Here is a 21373-nt window from a genome sequence, read left to right on the forward strand (position 1 = left end):
TGCTTTACCTGTCAAAAACCTAGCTAGAGTAATTTAAGCAAATAGGTGAATATTTTCCCCACATAACAGGAAGTAGGAAGTCCTACTGTGAGGTAAGCACTCCAACTAGAGTTGGGCAGCCCAGGGATGGTTAGCACCTCACCTGGGTCATCCTCCCTAGGCTTCTTTGCAATGTGGAACATACAAATGTTGAACAGGCTTTTATTTTCTGGTAGTCTCAGGGTTACAGTACAGCTGCCCTGCATTTTGTTTCCCACCCAAGATTTAGGTAGGAAGCAAATAAATCAAACAAAAAGAAAGACAGACAAAAGTAGCAAGGAAGGAGGAAGAGTCTATATCATGAAAGTAAAACTTTTGATCTGGAGCAGACTTGATCTTATTGCTCAAGAACAGAGCAAATGTCACATGGTCACCTCTGACTGCCGTGGAAATGGGAAAGGGTTTTTTTAAAAAAAATTGGAAACATTGTGATTCTAATAAATATTGGGGTTTTTATGATTAGGGAAGAAGGTGAGACATATATTGAGTAAACAACTAGCAGTGTCTATAACATATAAGCCAGGAGGAGTTACTCATGGACAATTAAAACTCACTTTCAACGTTCCAAGATATGGCAAGATGGTAAGTTCTGTGTGGTTGGCTGAGACCCTTCAGGAAGGATTGTTGCAAATTCTGAGCAAAATTTCAAGCACTCATATATGACTCCCACTGATTCATTTGTCTTTTTATATTTCACAGTTTAAGGACTATCAAACTCAAATAAATGCTTCAAATGTTCCTTACATGGAACATAGGCAATCCAAAGAAAAATGTTGATTCTTTTCTGAAGGTGCAAAATACAACAGAGCATGCGAACAGCTGTTTTCATCACTTCTTGTCTAGTTGATGGGTATTTGCTGCCACCTGCAGTTCTATCTTGATATTCAGTCTGGTCATCACGAGTTAACAGGTACCTAACGGCCCAGACATGAAAAGGAAGAAAATTGCATGCAGTTAAGAGTATCTTTACCACTATTGCAGCCATGTACTTACTCAAAATTCAACTTCATATCTGTACACCCATGTTCACAGTTGCAGGTGTTCATCAACAGATGCATGGGTTAACAAAATGTGCATGCACACAATAGAATATTACTCAGTTTTGAAAAGGAAAGGAATGTTGACATACGGTACAATTTAGATGAATGTCTTTGAAGACATTGTGCTAAGTGAAAGAAGTCACACACAAAAGGACAAATACTGGTCTGAGTCCACTTTTATGTTTCCTAGAACAGTCAACTTTATAGAGAAAGTAGAAGGATGATTACTAGGGGTTGTGGGGGCAAAGGGAATGGGTGAGTGTTCCATGTGAACAGCATATATCAGCTGGGCGAAGATCAAAAAATTCTGGAGATGGATGGTAGTGACATTTGCACAACAATGCAAATTTAATTAATGCTATGGAGCTGTACACTTAAAAGTCATGAAAATGGCAAATTTTGTGTTATGTATATTTTTCCACAATACAAATTTTTAAAAAGACACTGAATTTCCAGGGAAGAGAGTAAGCTGATTCTGTAGAATACAGAAACCAGGGCATATTGCATACTACTATGTAGTAACAAATTGGCACTAAGTCTAAATTTCTTCTATTCCTGAAAAAGTAGGTCCCTTGCCTGTTGATGAAGAGACTGTCATGTTCTAATTGTATGCAAATAGGTTGGGCAGTGTCAGGTATACAGCAATTTAATATACTACTAAAAGCATGTAGTAGATTCATCTTTAGGTAAGAAGGCAAATAAGGGTAATCTGAGCAATTCACATTTCTCTAAAAAAAGCAATTTCTTTGGTATATGGAGCTGAATATTTTCATTACAAGGAATAGTTTTTAAATTTATTTTTATTTATTTATTTTGATATCATTAATCTACAATTACATGAGCAACATTATGGTTACTAGACTCCCCTCCATTACCAAGTCCCACCACATACACCATTACAGCACTATCCATCAGCGTAGCAAGATGCTATAGAGTCACTACTTGTTTTCTCTGTGTTGTATAGCCTTCCCTGTGCCTCCGCCCCACATTATGTCTGCTAATTGTAATGTCCCTTTTTTCCCTCTATCCCTCCCTCCCCAGTCCCTTTCCTTTGGCAACTGTTAGTTCATTCTTGGGTTCTGTGATTCTGCTGCTGTTTTGTTCCTTCAGTTTTTCCTTTGTTCTTATACCCCACATATGAGAGAAATCACTTGATACTTGTCTTTTTCCATCTGGCTTGTTTCACAGAGCATAATACCCTCTAGTTCCATCCATGTTGTTGCAAATGGATTTGTTTTCTTCTTATGGCTGAATAATATTCCACTGTGTATATGTACCACATCTTCTTTATCCATTCATGTACTGTTAGGCACTTAGGTTGCTTCCATTTCTTGGCTATTGTAAATAGTGCTGTGATAAACATAGAGGTGCATATGTTTTTTTGAAACTGGGCTCCTGCATTCTTAGGGTAAACTAGGAGTAGAATTCCTGGGTCAAATGGTATTTCTATTTTTAGTTTTTTGAGGAACCACCATACTGCTTTCCACAATGGTTGAACTAATTTACATTCCCACCAGCAGTGTAGGAGGATTCTCCTTTCTCCATGTCCTTGCCAACATTTGTTGTCTTTTGGATGGTGGCCATCCTGACTGGTGTCAGGTGATATCTCATTGTGGCTTTAATTTGCATTTCTCTGATGACTAGTGATGTGGAGCATCTTTTCATGTGTCTGTTGGCCATATGAATTTCTTCTTTGGAGAACTGTCTGTTCAGATCCTCTGCCCATATTTTAATGGGATTATTTGCTTTCTATTTGTTCAGGTGTGTGAGCTCTTTGTGTATTTTGGATGTCAACCCTTTATCAGACCTGTCATTTATGAACATATTCTCCCATACTGTAGGATGCCTTTTTGTTCTATTGATGGTGTCCTTTGCTGTACAGAAGTTTTCAGCTTGATATAGTCCCATTTGTTCATTTTTGCTGTTGTTTCCCTTGCCCAAGGAGATACGTTCATGAAGAAGTTGCTCATGTTTATGTCTAAGAGATTTTTGCTTATGTTTTTTTCTAAGAGTTTTATGGTTTCATGACTTACATTCAGGTCTCTGATCCATTTTAAATTTACTTTTGTGTATGGGGTTAGACAATGATCCAGTTTCATTCTCTTACATGCAGCTGTCCAGTTTTGCTAGCACCAACTGTTGAAGAGGCTGTCATTTCCCCACTGTATATCCATGGCTCCTTTATCATATATTAATTGACCATATATGTTTGGGTTAATGACTGGAGTCTCTATTCTGTTCCACCGGTCTGTGGCTCTGTTCTTGTGCCAGTACCAAATTGTCTTGATTACTGTGGCTTTGTAGTAGAGCTTGAAGTTGGGGAGCGAGATCCCTCCCCCCCCACTTTATTCTTCCTTCTCAGGATTGCTTTGGCTATTCAGGGTCTTTTGTGGTTCCATATGAATTTTAGAACTATTTGTTCCAGGTCATTGAAGAATGCTGTTGGTATTTTGATAGGGATTGCATTGAATCTGTAGATTGCTTCAGGCAGGATGGCCACTTTGATAATATTAATTCTTCCTAGCCAAGAGCATTGAAAGAGTTTTCATTTGTTAGTGTCCTCTTTAATTTCTCTTAAGAGTGCCTTGTAGTTTTCAGGGTATAGGTCTTTCACTTCCTTGGTTAGGTTTATTCCTAGGTATTTTATTCTTTTTGATGCAGTTGTGAATGGAGTTGTTTTCCTGATTTCTCTTTCTGCTAGTTCATCATTAGGGTATAGGAAAGCAACAGATTTCTGTGTATTAATTTTGTATCCTGCAAGTTTGCTAAATTCAGATATTAATTCTAGTAGTTTTGGAGTGGAGTCTTTAGGGTTTTTTTTAATGTACAATATCATCATCTGCAAATAGTGACAGTTTGACTTTCTTCTTTACCAATTTAGATGCCTTGTATTTCTTTGTTTTGTCTAATTGCCATGGCTAGGACCTCCCTCCAGTGGAGAGAGTGGGCATCCCTGTCTTGTTCCCAGTCTTAGAGGAAAAGCTTTCAACTTCTTGCTGTTAAGTATGATGTTGGCTGTGGGTTTGTCATATGTGGCCTTTATTATGTTGAGGTACTTGCCCTCTATACCCATTTTGTTGAGAGTTTTTATCATGAATGAATGTTGAATTTTGTCGAATGCTTTTTCAGTGTCTATGGAGAATATCATGTGGTTTTTGTCTTTTTTGTTGATGTGGTGGATGATGTTGATGGATTTTCAAAAGTTGTACCACCCTACAAGGAATAGTTTTTGTACTGCTTAACAGTACTACAGCAACTTTAGAAAATACTTTCTATGGTCTTTGGTAGTCTTAGAACACAGCAAAATAACAAGATTGTTATTTTAACTGGTAAAAAACTGTATAATCCCTGAATTTTATTTATTCTGGAAAGAAAGCAGGTGGGGACTTCTTCTGTCTATGAAATGGTCTATTACATAGGGTTGCTCTATGGTCATATTTCAAAATTGAACTTGTAAAAATAATGACTTCCATCAGGTTATGTTTATATCATTAAAAAATCTCTTAAGGTAATATTTTTAGTTTTCTGGTCATTGAAAGCTTAATGGATTTTGCATGAAGCAGTCTCCTTATTCCCTTCCCTCTTTCGGTTTAATAGGTTTCCTCGCCGACAGCTGTGATTCAGACCAGCAGCCTCTGGAGAGCGGCCCACCCGGTAGGCATCACTCAACAGAGAACTGGATTTTATTCTCTTAGGAATAAAGGTAGGAAACTGACTGCAGTTTTTTTTATTATGTGAGATAGTCATGCTACTTTTTTTTAAAGAAACATGTAGAAAAAAAAGAAACTGCATTGAGAAAGGTGTTTTAAAGGATGAAAGAGTGCAGATGCAGAATCCAAGACATCCGTGGAAGATTTCTCTGGGTGGGTTAGAGGAAGAATGACTTCTGAGAAGAACAGCAACAAAAGTACTAACTGCTATAAAAGACTTTTGAAAATTCATATGTTCTTACTCAAAATGCTAAGGTGAGCTGTTTGAGAAGGGAGAGGGGAAGCTTTAGTACCTGTCTTTCACGGCAGAGGGTGGGTAGTTGACTGACAGCCCACTGCTGTCCCTTGGGTCCCTCTTCCCCAGCTTTGCTCCAGCCAGTGACTTCGCGTGGCAGAGGGACAGTTCCCGTGGCATGGGGGATTGCTCTCATGGACAACGCTGGCTAGTAGATTCCTTACCAGCCTGGTGGGAACTTTCTTGGAATTACCGAGAAGGTCTGAGGTTCCCTCACCATTCTAGGTCTTTCCCCTTCTTTCCACAGGTGTCTGATCTGCACTAAATCCGAAGTCTCTCCCCTTCTACCCTTGTTTTCTCCCCAGTATCCTTTACAGGCACATCCTCTAATAAATCTCTTGCACATGTAATCCTTTTTTGGCATCGGATTCTCAGAAGTTCCAGTTTACACACCAAAAACACCAATTTACCAAGCTAAGTATTTAAGACAATAACTTTCAGGCCTGCCCTCCCTCTGAGAGAATAAGAGCTTCAGACATTAGGCTTTGCTGTCCTCAGGGGTGCCAATCCCCCAGATCCCTCATTTTCAGCTTATTCCACTCAACCCCACCCTTTTAAACCCACTCACTCTATTCTTTAAAACTCTAGAACTGTGATCAACAAACTCTCATGAATGTTCAACCTGCATAAATTCCCCCAAATCTCTCTGGATTCTCAGCATTCTTCCCCTTCATTGCTCTAATGAGGCATGTCTGTGACTGGAGGCCACTGATTCTCCTGCAGCCTTTCATGTGCCCATTACGCCTCAGAGCCAGGATATGGGGAAAGAATCCTACTCACTTCCCTGACACCCTGCTGAAATCAGTTTTCTTTCTTTTCTTCCACCCTGGACCCAATCATGGTCCTTTGATGCTCATGCCATAGAGCTATACTGGGTTTTATCAGCTGTTACTCATGGAAGACTTCAGCTTCGACCTCAGCATTTCTTTCCACCTAGGGCTGTCAGATTAAGCAAATAAAAATATTGGATGCCGAGTTAGACTTGATTTTCAAACCACACGTATTTTTTTATTTGGCAAGCTTCTGTCCTCTCTTACTCCCCTCATCAATGTCAGTGTTTCAGTTTGCACATGGATAATCCAACTAACACTGGCCTCTTGGTTACTAGCCATCTAACTGCAGATGACCTTTCCTTCTATACACTTTAGCACCCATTTCTATAGTCACACTCAGACACTCTACCATCTGCAAATCTCATTCTAAAACATGTACTTTCTAGCTTCTGGTCTTCTAGCTTACATGCTATAGAACAGGGGTTAGCAAACCATGGCCCACAGGCCACATGTGGCCCAAGGACAGTGTTCACATAGGCAGCAAAATAGCAGTTGTTACATCTTTAAAGAGCAGTAAAATTTAAAACAAAGAAGAATATGTGACAGAGACTGTATGAGAATCACAAGACCTAAAATACTTACTATCTAGTACTATCTATTTACTATCTAGTACTTTATAGAAGAGTTGCTGACCCCTTCTAGAAGCTTCTCCATTCAGGGACCTAGTTCGGGCCACTATAACAGAATACCATAGCCTGAGAGGCTTACACAACAAATATATATATACATTTTGCTCACAGTCTAGAGGCTGGGAATTCTGAGATCAAGGCCCTGGCAGATGTGGGGTCTGATGAGAGCTCTGCTCCTGGTTTGCCAACAGCTGTCTTCTCCTTGTAACCTGACAGGGTGGAGGACAGAGGGAGAGGAAGAAAGCAGGAGGCTTTTCTGCTTGTAAAGGCCCTAATCCCATTAATGGGGCTCCACCCTCATGGTCTGATCCCCTCCCACAGGCCTGACTTCCTGGTACCATCACATCGGGGATGGGGCTTCACCATGTGAGTCTGGAGGGGACACATCCAGTCCACAGCAGCCCAGTTTGCTCACTCAGCAACCCCTTTCCAGTAGATCCACGCCTTATCCGACACCCCTGTTTTTTCCAGTTTTGAAGCCTTAGATGTGTTCTTGATTTCTCTATACATCTACTAGGCTTGTCCAGTAAAGAATCAAGGGCTGCCATCTCCGTCTTCAGAAGCTACTTCAAACCCATTTTCCATCTCCACAAATACCACCTCACCTGTGCTCCTGCAAAAACCTCCTAACTTGTCTGCTGACTTCCTTTTTCTTTCCCTTTTTTCAATTTTATAACCCATTCACCATCTAGCAGCCTAAGTTGTCTTCTAGAAGTGAATCCGATCACAAATATCTCAGTTGCTTTAATTTCCCCTAGAATTTAATCCAAATGCCTCACTGTGTGTTATGATCCCCAAACTTTCTTGAGCCTATATTATGTGGTAGATACGGTTTTTAAACACTCGGGGTACAAAAGCACACAGGGAATAATCCCCGCCTCATGAAATTTATATTCTGCCAACAGGAAAATGTTTACAAGCAAAACATTTAATAATAGGTTCAAATAAGTGCAACAGCACAAACTGACAGTAGAGTAGGGCAGAGGGGTTTGGGAAAGCTGGGGAGGTGAGTGGCAATTCTAAAGTTGGGCATTAGGTTTGGAAGAAGGGGACATGTGATTAGCAAGTCAAGGGAGGCAGAAAGTTTGCTGTGCAGAAATCTGAGGGGAGAGCATCTAGGACATTCAAATGCTCTAAGGCAGAAATATGTGTTTTCAATACCCAGCAAGGAGGCCAGTACAGATAGAGCCTAGTGAGGTCTGGTTGGTGAGTACCTGGGGGCCAGGGCATCTCAGGCTAGGTAGGCCAGTTTAGGGACTTTGGATTTTTCTCTAAGGAAATGGAAAGCCATCACAGTGATTTGAGCAGATGAGCTTCATGATCTAAGTTATATTTTAAAGGCATCACTGTAGGAAGCAAGTATAAAAGTAGGGAGACCTACCAGGAGGCTATTGCAGTGGTTCAGATGGGAGGCGATGGTGGCAGGCAACCTTGGGCGGTGAGAGATGTAGATGCTGGATGATACATTTGAAGGTGAAGGTAACAGTGTTTCTTAGCGGATTGGCATCACCAAGAGAGGGATCAGTGACAACGTCAAGGATTTCAGGTGGAGAACTGGAAAGACAGAGTTGCCGTCAACCGAGATGGGTAAAGATGTAGGTGGACTAGGTTTGGGGACGAAGAGTGAATGGCAATAAGGAAGGAGCTAAAACCACAGAAAAATAGGAGGAACGAGTGAGAGGCTGATAGATGACAGATACAATGACAGGTAGTGGGTGATATGATCTGATGACATGAGATTGAAAGCAGGGGGCGCTTTAGGCCAAGGGTAGGAAAATTAGGGGGCACTTTAGGCCAAGGGCAGGGTTCTTACTGCTGCCTTTACAGCAGTAAGAACCCTGCCCTATCTCCAGGTGCCACCGTCTGTGGGAGAAAGACGTCATCACTTGAATGGACCACAAGAACACAGTGTTTTCTCTGGAGAGCCAAATTTCCATTGGAGCAAGAGAAACATTCAGAGAAGAGCTTGAGCACATAGGGGGGTTTGCTGATGAGGGACTGTGAATCCCTGAAGGCACAGGAGGACTTCAGGAACTGGGGAAGTGTGGGAGGAAGGGTACATGGCCTGTGGGGCAGGAGAAGGGACATAGCCTGTGGGGAGTGCAGTGCAGGATGTGAGGTGGGGATGAGCTCCTTGTGGATGACACATGTAAGCAGAGATAAAAGCGAAAATGTTAGATTCAAGGCTGAGAGTGGTGCTGAGGCTGTAAATGCTGAGGAACAGGGGAGTCTGGGGAAGCTGGGTATTGGTCTTAGTGTACAGACCTCTGTTCCTGGTGATGATGAGGGCAGAAGGTCTCATGCAGGTATAACCTTGGGCCCAGCGCAGGCTGAGGCCCCTACCCACCTCATGTACCTCTTCCCAGGCCAGTCTCCTCTTTGACCCTGTGCTGTGGCAGTACTGGCTTTCTGGTAGTTCCCAGAACCCAGCTCTTTGTGGCCTCAAGGCCTTTGCACTCAGGGGTCCCTCTGCTTGAAATACTATCCTCTCCACTATTTGCATGGCTGGCTCTTCTTCCTCAGCATTCACCTGAACTAGAACTTCCTCAGTGAGACCCAAAGTAGACACCTCCTACTGCTCTCCATCATAGCAGCCCTTTCATTTCCATCACAATATTTATCAAGTCAGCTGCTCTTTTAGTTCATGTATTTTGTTCAGATGTTTATTTAAATTACAGATCCCTAGGAACACTTGGCCATGTTATGTTCTCTATTGCATTCCCACTGACTAGCACAGTGACTGGTATAGTCATTACATTACATTTGGTAAATAATTATCAAATAAACGCAGCTCAGCTAGTGTAGCAAGGACTCAGACGTGGAAGAGGCAGTGCTAAAGAGGGAGAAAGCAATTGATTGCCCATCTTAACCTCAGTATATCATTCTGTAAAGGAGATAGTGAAACCTGTGTGGATTATGTATAACAATGGATACTTATGATCTGATATGTCAAAATAGTAGAATATGTAATTAGTATAATGTGTATATAGTAATATAATTTAATATATAACTATACACAGTTATTTCTACTGTGAAAATATGTATTAATAAGGACTTCAAGTAACATGCAAAAATGAAAATAGTTATATTGGAGTAGCAGATATAGGAATCTTTTTTCCTGTCCTTCTATACTGTTATATTTTTAAATTGAAAAGCCCTCAAATCTCTATACAGAATCCATATGTAAAAGGGCAGCCTTATGAACAGGGTCCTTTGTTGTAGTTTTTATTTGGCTGTTAAGGAATCATACGTTTGGACTTTGATCAGTGGAAGCTCCTTGTACAGCACATTCGCATGGCAATTTGTTCCTTTTCAACATGTTGCTTACATGGATTTGGTAAAATCTCTTTGGATTTACACTTACAGTCATGTCTGCATTTACACAGAAGTACTCTCTGGAATTATTTGGAGAGTTATGATAGAATCATGCATGTGTTTGAGTTTAAAAGGTCTAGACATTAATACTATCGAAGAGGAGAGCTGGGAAAGAAATCCCTGCAAAAGGAGAGTAGCTTTCATTTCTAAACCAAGGGATAGAGCAAGTGCTTGGCGACCTGCTGGGAGTGCCCATTCTGACCATCCGCGATGTCCTCTCAGAACTTAACAATTCTGCTTCTCATGAAGCTGCTGTTTCTCTCAAGGTTTTTTATTCGTTCATTGTTTTTCAATATGCATCCTGTTCCAGGAGATACATATACCACCTTATATGGAATACATATAGGAAAATATACAGTCCCTGTCCTCAAGGAGCTCATCACCTAGCTATTTCTTTCTACAGACTTTTTCATGTGGGTGTGGCTGACAGCCACTGCTCAAGAGCGAAAATGATCTGTTGGCAAGAGAACAGAGCTTCACTTACTTTTTTTAGGGCTGGAATTAAAAAAAAATCAAAGTTTTATAATTTAGTGGATAAAAGACTGTTTACTAGAAAGCCCTTAGGACCTACCACAGAGGTAGTGAAAGTATGATCTACAGCAATCAAGGATAATTCTTATTGCATATAATAGTGAGAAACTAGGAAGAACTTATATGTAAAACAAACAAAAACAGTAGACAATGGGTCAGGGGCAGCTGTAACTTAGTTATTCAAGCATGGGGGCCCTGGAGCAGGGCTGCCGGGTATGAATGCTGCCTCTACAACTCACTAGCTATAAAATTAATTTAACTTTGTTTTCTTCCTATGCAAACAAAATTTCTATGTGAGAATAAAATCTCCTACTTCATAAAGTTGTTGTTATTATTAAATTAGGTGTATATACAGGCTTAGTTCACACTAAGCACTCAATAATAGTTATATTTATCATTGTGGTAAACAGCCATGGTAGAATATTTTACAGCCATTCAAATTACATTTCTGATGAGTCTGTAATAAGATGGTGCAGTTTTAAGATTATATAAAAGATAAGAAAAAAAGAAACTGAAATAAGCTTCTCCAACATGTCATCTTTTTTTTTGTTCTAAGTTTCTGTTTTTATTTTGATTCATAAATCTATCTGTGGCTTCCTCCCACCCCTAAGGTTTTTTGAGTTATAACTGACAAAACTGTAATATATTTAAGGTGCACAATGTGATGATTTCATTTTGTGTATATATTCATCACCTCACATATTTAGCCTTTTTTTTAGTGACAGCATTCATTCCAGTCTCTTAAAAAATTTCAATTCTACAGTTTTTTCAACAATAGCCACCATGTTATATATAGATCCTCAGACTTTATTCATCTTATAACTGAAAGTTTGTACTCTTTTACTTACCTCTTCCTATTTCCCCCACTCTTCATCTTTGGCAAACACCATCTTACTCTGTTTCTATGAGTTCCACTTTTTTTTTTTAAGATTCCACATGTAAGTGATACCATGCAGTATTTATCTTTCTCTTAGTGTAATGTTCTTGAGTTCTATCTATGTTGTTCAAATGGCAGGACCTGCTGCTTTTTAAAGGCTGAATATTGTTCATTGGGTCTGTGAGTGTGTGTATATATATGTATATACATATCCCACATCTCCTTTATCCATTCATCTGTTGATGGACACTTAAGTTGTTTCCATAACTTGGCTATTGTGAATAATGCTTCAATGAATCTAGGAGTACAGATATTCTTTCAAGATAATAATTGCATATTCAAAGTAAATAATTTTATATACACAGAAGTGGGTTTGCTGGATCATATCATAGTTCTATTTTTAATTTTTTGAGGATTCAGTATATTGTTTTCCATAGTGGTTATGCCATTTCAAATACTTTAAATTCCTATCAATAGTATAAGGGTTCTCTTTTCTCCACATCCTCACCAGCATTTGTCATCTCTTGTCTTTTGGATAATAGACATCCTAATACATGTGAAATGATATCTCTTTGTAGTTTTAATCTGCATTTCCCTGACGATTAGTGATGTTGATCACCTTTTCATATACCTGTTGATCATTTGTCTGTCTTCTTTGGAATATGTTTATTCAGGTGTCTTACTCATTTAATTTATTTATTTTTGCTATTAAACTGTAGGAGTTCCTTGTATATTTTGGACATTAACCCCTTCTTAGGTACATGGTCTGCAAATATTTTCTCCCATTTAGTAGGTTGTCTTTTCAGTTTGTCAATTGTTTCCTTTACTGTGCAGCAGCTTTTTAGTTTAATATAGTCTTTACTTCTTTATTTTTGGTTCTGTTGCCATTGATTTTGGTGTCAAATCAAAAAAAATCATTGCCAAGATCATTGTCAAAGAGCTTACATTTTTCTTCTAGAGTGTTTTGGTTTCAGATCTTACATTTAAGCCTTCAATCCATTTTGAGTTGATTTTTGTTTATGGTGTAAGAAAGGGGTCCAATTTCATTCTTTTGTAATGTGAATGTCCAGTTGTCCCAACACCATTTATTGAAGAGACTATCCTTTCTTGATTGTATATTCTTAGCTCTTTCATTGAAAATTAGTTGATTGTATAAGCATGGTTTACTTGTGGGCTTTTGATTCTATTCCATTGGTCTATGTGTCTGTTTTTATGCCAATACCATACCATTTTGATCACTATTGTTTTGTATATATTATGAAATCAGGAAGTGCGATGTCTCTAGCTTTGTTCTTTCTCAAGATTGTTTTGCCTATTTGGAGTGAGTCTTGCAGTTCCATATGAATTGAGGATTTTTGTTTCTATTTCTGTAAAAAATGCCATTAGAATTTTGATAGGGACTGCATTGAATCTGTAGATCACTATGAATATACCTTAAAATATTAACTTTCTTAATCCATGAACATGGAATATCTTTCTATTGATTTGTGTTCTCTCATCAGTGTTTTACAGTTTTCAGAGTATAGATCTTTCACCTTCTTGGATGAATTTATCCCTAAATACATACATACATGTATCTATTTGATTCTATTATAACTGGGCTTGTTTTTTTAATTTCTCTTCCTGGTAGTTAGTTGTTAGTGTATAGAAATGCAACTGATATTTATATATTGATTTTGTATCTTGCAACTTTACTGAATTCACTTATTAGTTCTGACAGGTTTTTGCTGGAGTTGTTGCTATTCTTTTAAAAGAATAGCTTTGTTGAGATATAATTCTTATACCCTAAAATTCACCCTTTTAAACTGTGCAATTTAATGGCTTTTAGTACACTTACAGAGTTGTGCAAGCATCAACACTATGTAATTTTAGAGTGTTTCATTACCACAAAATAAAGTCTGTACCCATTAGTTGTCACTCCCCATTCCTTTGTCCCCCTAGTCCCTCATAACCATCAGTTTACTTTCTGGCCCTATGGATTTGCCTATTCTGGACATTATATAGAAATCATATAATATGTGGTCTTCTGTGGCTTCTTTCAAGTAACACAGTATTTTCAAGGTTCATGCATGCCTTAGCAGGTACCAATACTCCATTCCTTTTTATGGCCAAATAATACTCCATCATATGAACATACTACATTTTGTTTACCATTCATCAGTTGATGGACATATGGGTTGTTTCACTGCCATGAACATTAGAGTTCAAGTGTGTGGACATACATTTTTCATTCTTTGGATCTAAGCCTAGGTGTGTAATTGTTGTCATATGGTAACTCAGTGTTAACTTTCTTTTAGGATCTTCCAAACTGTTTTCTAAAGTGGATGCACTACTTCATATCCCTACCAATAAGGATTTAAAGTTCTCCATATCCTTACCAGTATTTGTTAGTATCTTTTTGATTATAGCCATCCCAGTGGGTATGAATTGGTATCTCATTACAAAGTTGTTGCTATTGGAGTGGAGAAATGTATTACTTTTTTAATGGAGAACTATTTTTTTTAAAAGGGAAACTTAGATATAGAACCAGTATGTGAATTTCAGTTTGAGTACCATTTTTATTAACTTTAAATAGCCTCTGAGATTGCTTGATCCAGAGTTCACAAAACTCAGTGATGTTAGAAAATCTGGAGTGGCATCTATACTTATTTATAAATATTTTAGCAGCACCAACGTTCTAGGTCAGAACTCTAAGATATTTGCTTTTATGGAGTAATTATTTGATATTTAAGTGTGAATCAACCCACTTCCACCTGGCTTCATGCTAAATAGAAGAGAAGGGTAGGTGGAGTGAGAATCAGGCAAAGCCATTTCTCAAAAATGCGTGATGACCTGAACTATCAATGAAACAGACCAGTGCTCTCCTCTGCTTTGCCAGGAAAGTGATGCAGTCAGTACCTAAGGAAACTGGGCTCCATTTATTATCCTTTCTGAGTAGACTGTTTGTCACTTTTTATGCAACTTTTTTTCATTGAGGGTGGATTAACTGACCCACACTCCAGGAGGACTGCTGTTCTTTTCAGTGTTGCAGATCTTTATAGAAACACCAGATGGATAGCCCTTGTGATACAGGATCCTGCAGCCTCAGTGGCCAGAGGGACGTGGGAAGAGGCCTCAAAAGGGTATGTCTCACATAAAGAGGGCTTCCAAGGGAGTTCAAGTATTGCTGGACTAACAATAACAGGCTCCTATTTTAAACCTCTGCTGTTTATGTTGACAAGTTGATTGCTGTTCACAGTATTTGCAGTTTGTATAGATGTTTTGGTCCCAGAATCTTTGGTGGGAGAGGTAAATATTTATGAACTGAATATAGGCAGTTATTTTTCTTAACTATAGAGAAATGTACCTGGAAACATTTGTCTTCCTTACTCTATTTTAGCTTTAAGTCACTCATTGTTAATTGTAGGATTATATTACAGTCGTAATATGCAGGTTTAGATAACCTTCAGACACAAACATTTACAAATCACACCCCAAAAATGTATCCATTATCAGTGACTATGGAATCCCATGTTACTGAGTAAAATCGGCCTTGAAAATTCTCATTTTATTTCTTTTATAAATTTAAAACATTCTTGGCTATTCGTAGTCTTAGCTAACCAGTATTTATAGAGTTAAACATGACACCAAAGAAATTTTGTTTTAAGATTTTTATCTTTTCACTCCATTTGGCTTAATTACTTGGCCTATAAACAACTTAAATTCTGGAAGCATTATTATAATTCCAGTTCTTAATATTGCATTGAAGGCCTCTTATACATGTTAAGTAGGCAAAGAGCTTTACAGTATCAAAGTTCATCTTACAAGTTCAACAATTTTATTGACTAGCAAGGTTTTAATGTCATTTTTAGAATTATGTTGAAACTTATGATAGCATCTCTTAAATTTCTAAATCAAGGCAATAATGATTATAACTAGTCCATTGGCTTTAACTTTATGCCAGTAATTGTAATTATAATTTTAAAAACCTACATTTATTTATAAAATTTTATCTGAGGATATAAAAGTCTTCTCATAGTCTATTAAAAAGATGATAGTTTTATATGCTATTAAAATGAGTCATGCTGAAATCATTGCTTGCAGGGGGTTCATCTAAGTGATAATAGGTACCGAAAAGTAAGTTAGGCACTGGTAATAGAGGTCTTTTTTTCCATCTGACAAATTTAATAATACTGGAAAAAGATGTTAAGTCATGAACAAATTAATAGCCCAATTAGAAGACCAAATAAACCATGCCCTAATGGTTTATTTTATTTTATATCTTTAAAGTACTTTTGGTAACAATTACTAATCTGTATATTCCAAATAGAACATTTACAGCATAGCCATTATTTTTAGCCTTCTTGTGGTTATGTATGTGATGAAAGCAGTGAACCCCATGGCCCAGGAAAGTGCACATGTATGTATCTAATTCTGCATAAAAATTTCTGGGATCTATGGAGTCCTAGAACTCTTGTTCAGATAGTCTCAAAGAGAGAAAATATTAATTATAATTAAGCTAATTTTACTAATGCTTTGAAAGTGCTTTGAAAGGCATCATTTATTAACCCTTCTTTATAAACATTCTTGTGGTTTGATATTTAGGAATTTTAATTCATTTACAGACCATAGCATTTATAAATAGTTTTCTTAGGATAAGCTTTCAGAAAATTGATATAAAATTCTGGTTTTGGCTGTCTTTGTTAATCGACAAACATATGGTTAATAATTACCATTCTGACCATTTTTAAGCAAGTTCAGTAATGAAATATTATTGCCCTTTTCTTGAGGTTTATTTCCTGATATTCACTGAAGTTATGATTATGAACCTAGATGGACATACACATTTGCTCAACGGTGTTGGAGATTTTGCGTTTTCTGGCATATAAATTACATATCCACAACTTTGCACCCACAACTGGAAAACTACTTTTGAATTCCCAAAAGAGTTGGTCTGTTTCCACGGTGGGTCCGTGGTCAACATTCTGTGATGGAGTGTTTTAGAGTGTTGCCATCGTATGCATCTCAGGGAAGCTGTTAGAGGCAGCTAGCAAGCCAGCAAGTGGGAGATTTTTCCCAGCAGATCACCAGCTAGGGCATACTTGGCAGAGGAAGTTGGGATGCTACCTTGAAGGAAGAGTTCTGAGTACTGACTGTATCAGTCAGGTCCCAACAAGAAACAGAGGGCACATTCCAATTAGGATAATTTGAGAGGGATCCATTTACAAAGAGATAATTACAAAAAAGGGGGTTTGAGTCAGGAAATTATTACAGTAGTGCAGGAAACTGGGGCTACCAAGAGTGGGGGGTGTTACTACTCCTAGGTCCGAAGGGTCAGGATGAGTGAGAGGTTACTAGAAGCTGAAGGGGGAAGGAGCAATGGAGGGCAGGTCACCTTCTGTCCGGGGTCACAGCCAATCCAGAGTGGCCCCAGTGGAAGGGAGCCAGAGGAGTTAGTACGTCCATGTAACCTTCTTCCCGCCTCTGATCTCTTGTGTTCTCTTTTGGCAAAAACCAAACAAGAATCTATTTTGGTCAACCTCCTGGGGCAGAAAGTGGTAACAAATGACAAGTAGACAGATGATTTTAGGGCAAAGGGATGGTTCTTCTAGATAACCCTCAACCCAGAAGAAACCTCTCCTTTTTCAATAATAGGTGGTCTTTTTAAGAAATTGTGATAAAACATCATCGAGGCAGAAAAATCTTCCCTTTATCCTTTCTAGGTCCTTTGGCTGGTCTCATAATTAAATTGGCACAAAACAGATTAACAGGAGAAAAATAAATGTAATTTTGTATGTACAGGAGTCCTATAAAAATATTCAACTCAGAGAAGGGACCAAAACAGAAAGCTTTTATACTTTTTCGACAAAGTAACAATAAGTCTGTGAAGAATTGAAAAGGCAAGGGGCTTTGGACTTGAGGTAGCAAGTTGGTGAGGAAGTAAGAAGCTTTGTTTGCGTTGCCTTCTTGGCCCTAAATTCCCTGTCTCTGGTGGTAAGTAAGGATGTCTCCTGTCCTCCTGGCACAGGGAAGGTGACTTCCGCACGGGAGATTTACCTCCTGCTTTCAGAGAAACACAGGACCAGAGCGTCCTTCCTGCATTGGTAATTTCTTAAGTACTTGTAATTCAAAATAAGCAATACTCCGAAGTAGCATATTTTGTGGTGACATATTCTGAGCCCCTACAGTACAGATATTACAAAATTTATCATAACCATATTTAACTGTACAGTTCAATAATGTTAAATTTATTCACATTATTGTGCAACCAATCTTCAGAATTCTTTTCATCTTGCACAAGTAAACCTCTATATCATTGCACAACTCCCCATGCCCCTTCTCCCTAGCTTCTGGCAACCAGTGTTCTACTTTTTGTCTCTATGAATTTGACTAATCTAGACACCTCATGGAAGGGGAATCATACAGTATTTCTTTTTTTGCATTGGTGGTATCTTAATGGATGCTGTTCACAGACATTTTGTAGACACATTTAGTTGCAGTGATTAATAGAGCATTTTCATTTTGAAAGAATGCTACATTTCCTGGAGATTCCAAATGTCACAGATTTGTGGCATAACAAATAATTACAGAAATAGGGTAGTAGAAATACAACTGAAAAAAAATCAGTGTAATTTATAGGTAGAGAAACACATTTTACTATGTCAATGTTTGAGATGAGGATATGATAACCAAATGTTAAAAGGTATGGATCAGTGTAGAAGAAAACATCAGATTAATGGATGATGTATGCTTTATACAACAGAGGAGGAGGCCATGGGTCAGTGATCCTGGACCTGAGAACTGTTTTGACCGCAGCCTGCTGTGGGTTTCATCAGTGGCCTCACGGGGACAGGGACAGAGAGGACTTGAATGTAAGGTTCTCACTCTAGTGATGCGTTAGAGAGTTCCATCTTACTGTAGAAAGTCACAGATTAATAAACTCGTGTAATTTACACTACAGCGTGGGGGCCAGTGCTTCTTTTTGCTCTTCTGTAACGTCTCTGGGTTAAACTCTGCTCCAGTGCACGCCCACACCAGCTCCCCAGCTGTGAGGGAATCCCTCCGAGACACCTTCTACACTGTGCCAATGGCTCTGTTACCAACATGCACAGAGGGCACACACTTTTGGGTTTTACTGCCTCCGTTTACCAACCAAGGGATGGACACTGCTTTGCTGTACCTCTAGCACCCAGCACAATGAACAGAACATAGTACATGGTAATACATTTTTGGTGAATAAGTGATATAAATTAATATTGAAAGTAACCACTGAAAGAAACCAGAATATGTCACCCAGAAATATGTCTCTCTGACATAAAAATTATTTTGAGCTGAAAATAATTAAGCAGCAGCAGCAAATGCAGGAGAAGCTCCCCCTTTTCTTCCTAAACTCAGGATATAAATTCTCCTTTTACTGGAGACAAACTCATATGCAGAGAAGGCAGCAGAGGAATCTGTAAACAAGCTCACTTGGTTAGTTCGGTCCCATACATTTACCTTCCTGCAGCTGGATGCCTTTGGGAGCCTAATACTGCTTCCTTAGGTCTGTCCTTTCTCCCCAGGTTTATTGTTCTTGGTTGAAGATGTTATAAGCCAAAATTCAAATCTCCCTTTCTGAGTTACGTTTGGTTTAGGTTTTTCCCATGCACTGCATGTGTTAATAAACTGTTTTCTCTTGGTAATCTGTCTTTTTGTTACAGTCCCAGCTGAAAAATGTGAGTCATATAAAAGTCCCTACACTGTTCATGAGGTGGATCAGGTAATAATAGCCAGTACTGATTGTTTGATTGATGGATTGATTGCAGATTACATACCAAGCCTGGTTCTAAGGACCTAACAATAACACAAACCTCATTCAGGCTTTACAACAATTCCGACAGGTATTATTCCCTTTATAGCTTAAGAAACTGAGGCACAGATAGGTCATGTGACATGCTCAGATTCCTGCAGAATATCCAGTATTGGAAACTAGGTGTCTTGTTGCAGTCTGAGCACTTAATTGCCACACCATATTGCCTCACAGAATTATTCCTGAACACACTTTCAGCATAGAGGATATATTTGTTTTCTGCTGCTATATAACAGCTTGCCACAAAATCAGTGGCTTAAAAGGACAATCATGTATTAGCTCACAGTTAAGTAGCTCAGAAGTCTGAGCATGACAGGGCTAGGTTCTCTGCTCAGTGTCTCCTGAGCCTGGAATTATGGTGTCAGCCAGGTCAGTGATTCTCATCTGGGACCTGCAGTCATGTTCCGAGCTTATGCAGGTTTGTTTGCAGAATACACCTATTTGTGGTTGCAGTTCTGAGGTTACCACCTTTTGCTGGTGGTTTTGCTCCCAGCAGCCAGAGGCTACCTACCATGGGGCCCCTCCATTGTCAAGGTCAGCAATGGAGAATCTCGCTGACATCAAATCTCTCTCATACTTCAAACCTCTCTTTCCAGGAAGACACCAGTCCCTTTAAGGGCTCATCAGATTAGGTCAGGCCACTGAGGACAAAACCCCTGAGAGGCAACTGAGGTTTGGGACCTAAACCACACTTGTAAGATCCATTCACAGCAGCACTTAGACTAGGGGTTCATTGACTAACTGGGAAACTGTGTGCACAGTGGCAGCAGTGGGGTTACCTTGAAATTCTGCCTGCTCTGGGACCTAGTGGAGAGGACAGGACCTAGGGTCTGACAGGGAAGGTGGAAGCTATTTCAGGAAGCATTTATGAAGGGGTGGAAGCTTAAATGACTAAGACACATTCAAAAGCTTTTATTAGCCCACCAATACCTAACCATGAGTTAGTACATGGCATAGCCAGCTTTACAAATCATGCTAATGATTTTGGATTTTTATCCTAAGAACAATGGGAAGACATTGATGAGTATTAAGCAAGAGTGGCTTGAAGAGACTGATAGTTTAAAAATATCACCCTAGCTGTAGTTTGAAAATACAGTGAAGAGGGTGGCTGCAGTAGAGTCAGGGATATCACTGCAGATAGCCAGGATCAAGATGGCATCAGTGGGCATGGAGAGAAGGAGGAGATTTTAAAGAGATGTACAGAGTGTGTGGTTGGATTTGAGGGGTGATCTGTACCTCTCCAATTATAGGAGTTATAGGATTAAATGTGGCTGCAAGTATTTTAATTCCCAGTTTCCCCTTTATGCTATTCGAGCTGTCTTCTTCTCCATTCACAATATCTTTAGGTTGCGACAAGACAGCAAATCTTCCACATCCTGTGGGAATACTTATTACACTGGTTTGGGATATTCCACTGGAAATAAGAATTTCAGCACATGCAGAAGATCTCGACTTCAGTGCCCTGTTTTCCTTATCTACTCAGTGAGAGAGTTGAATTGCAAACCTCAGAGACTGAATCTAGGGCTGACCCTTCTGAGCCCAATCAGAAGCACCGGGTTCACTCTGGTTTCTCCCCAGGCTGGCCTGCTCGCTGCCTGCAGTAACAAGGGAACTGGCAGTAATGACTGAGTGAGGTGTACGTTTAGATCAAGGACTATCCCAGTGGAAGTACTTTTGCACCTCTGCAGCCCCAAAGGTGGTAGCCAGAACGATCATGATTGTAAATTTGGCTTCATAGCCTGGTGACTCTGTAACTTACCAGCATATCATGTGGCAGGGTTATCTTCCTTGAGCACTGGGGTATTCAACCAGATTAAATTTCCCTTTAATTTCTACTCTTTCAGTGGAAGAAGATGCACCAAGTACAGTAAATGGCATGAATTCAACATAAAATATACTTAGTTCTAAAACATCATTTTGTTCTGTCCTCAGGAATTCCAATCAGCATGGAGGCTCTGTGCCTGGACAGAAGTAACTGAATGCAATCTGAAAGAGATGATGGGAGATAGCTTTGCCTGTAGCTTACCTACCCAGTGCCAGCCTGGGCTTCCCCCAGTAAAACCAGCCATGAAACAAACACTGTGGGGCTTTTTCACCCAGACCCATTTTATGGGGTACATATTGCTTTTTCTGAATGCATCTCATAATTTGTCTTTATGTTTACTTTAATCTAACTTCACTGTTGTAATTGCTTAAATTGTAGAAAGTGCATTTTA

General features: G+C 39.1%; 1 protein-coding gene across 1 annotated transcript in view; it reads right to left on the reverse strand.

Moving 5' to 3' along the window:
* Positions 1–724: 724 nt before the first annotated feature.
* MAN1A1 (mannosidase alpha class 1A member 1) overlaps positions 725–21373 on the reverse strand; it is a 252455-nt gene continuing 231806 nt past the window's right edge. Inside the window, exon 12 of the mRNA XM_036993505.2 lies at positions 725–953. Within this exon, the coding sequence (XP_036849400.1) occupies positions 740–953 (214 nt within the window). The 3' untranslated portion in view covers positions 725–739. The remainder of the gene's footprint in view (positions 954–21373) is intronic.

This window comes from Manis javanica, chromosome 13, assembly GCF_040802235.1.
Source record: "Manis javanica isolate MJ-LG chromosome 13, MJ_LKY, whole genome shotgun sequence".
Lineage (NCBI taxonomy): Eukaryota > Metazoa > Chordata > Mammalia > Pholidota > Manidae > Manis > Manis javanica.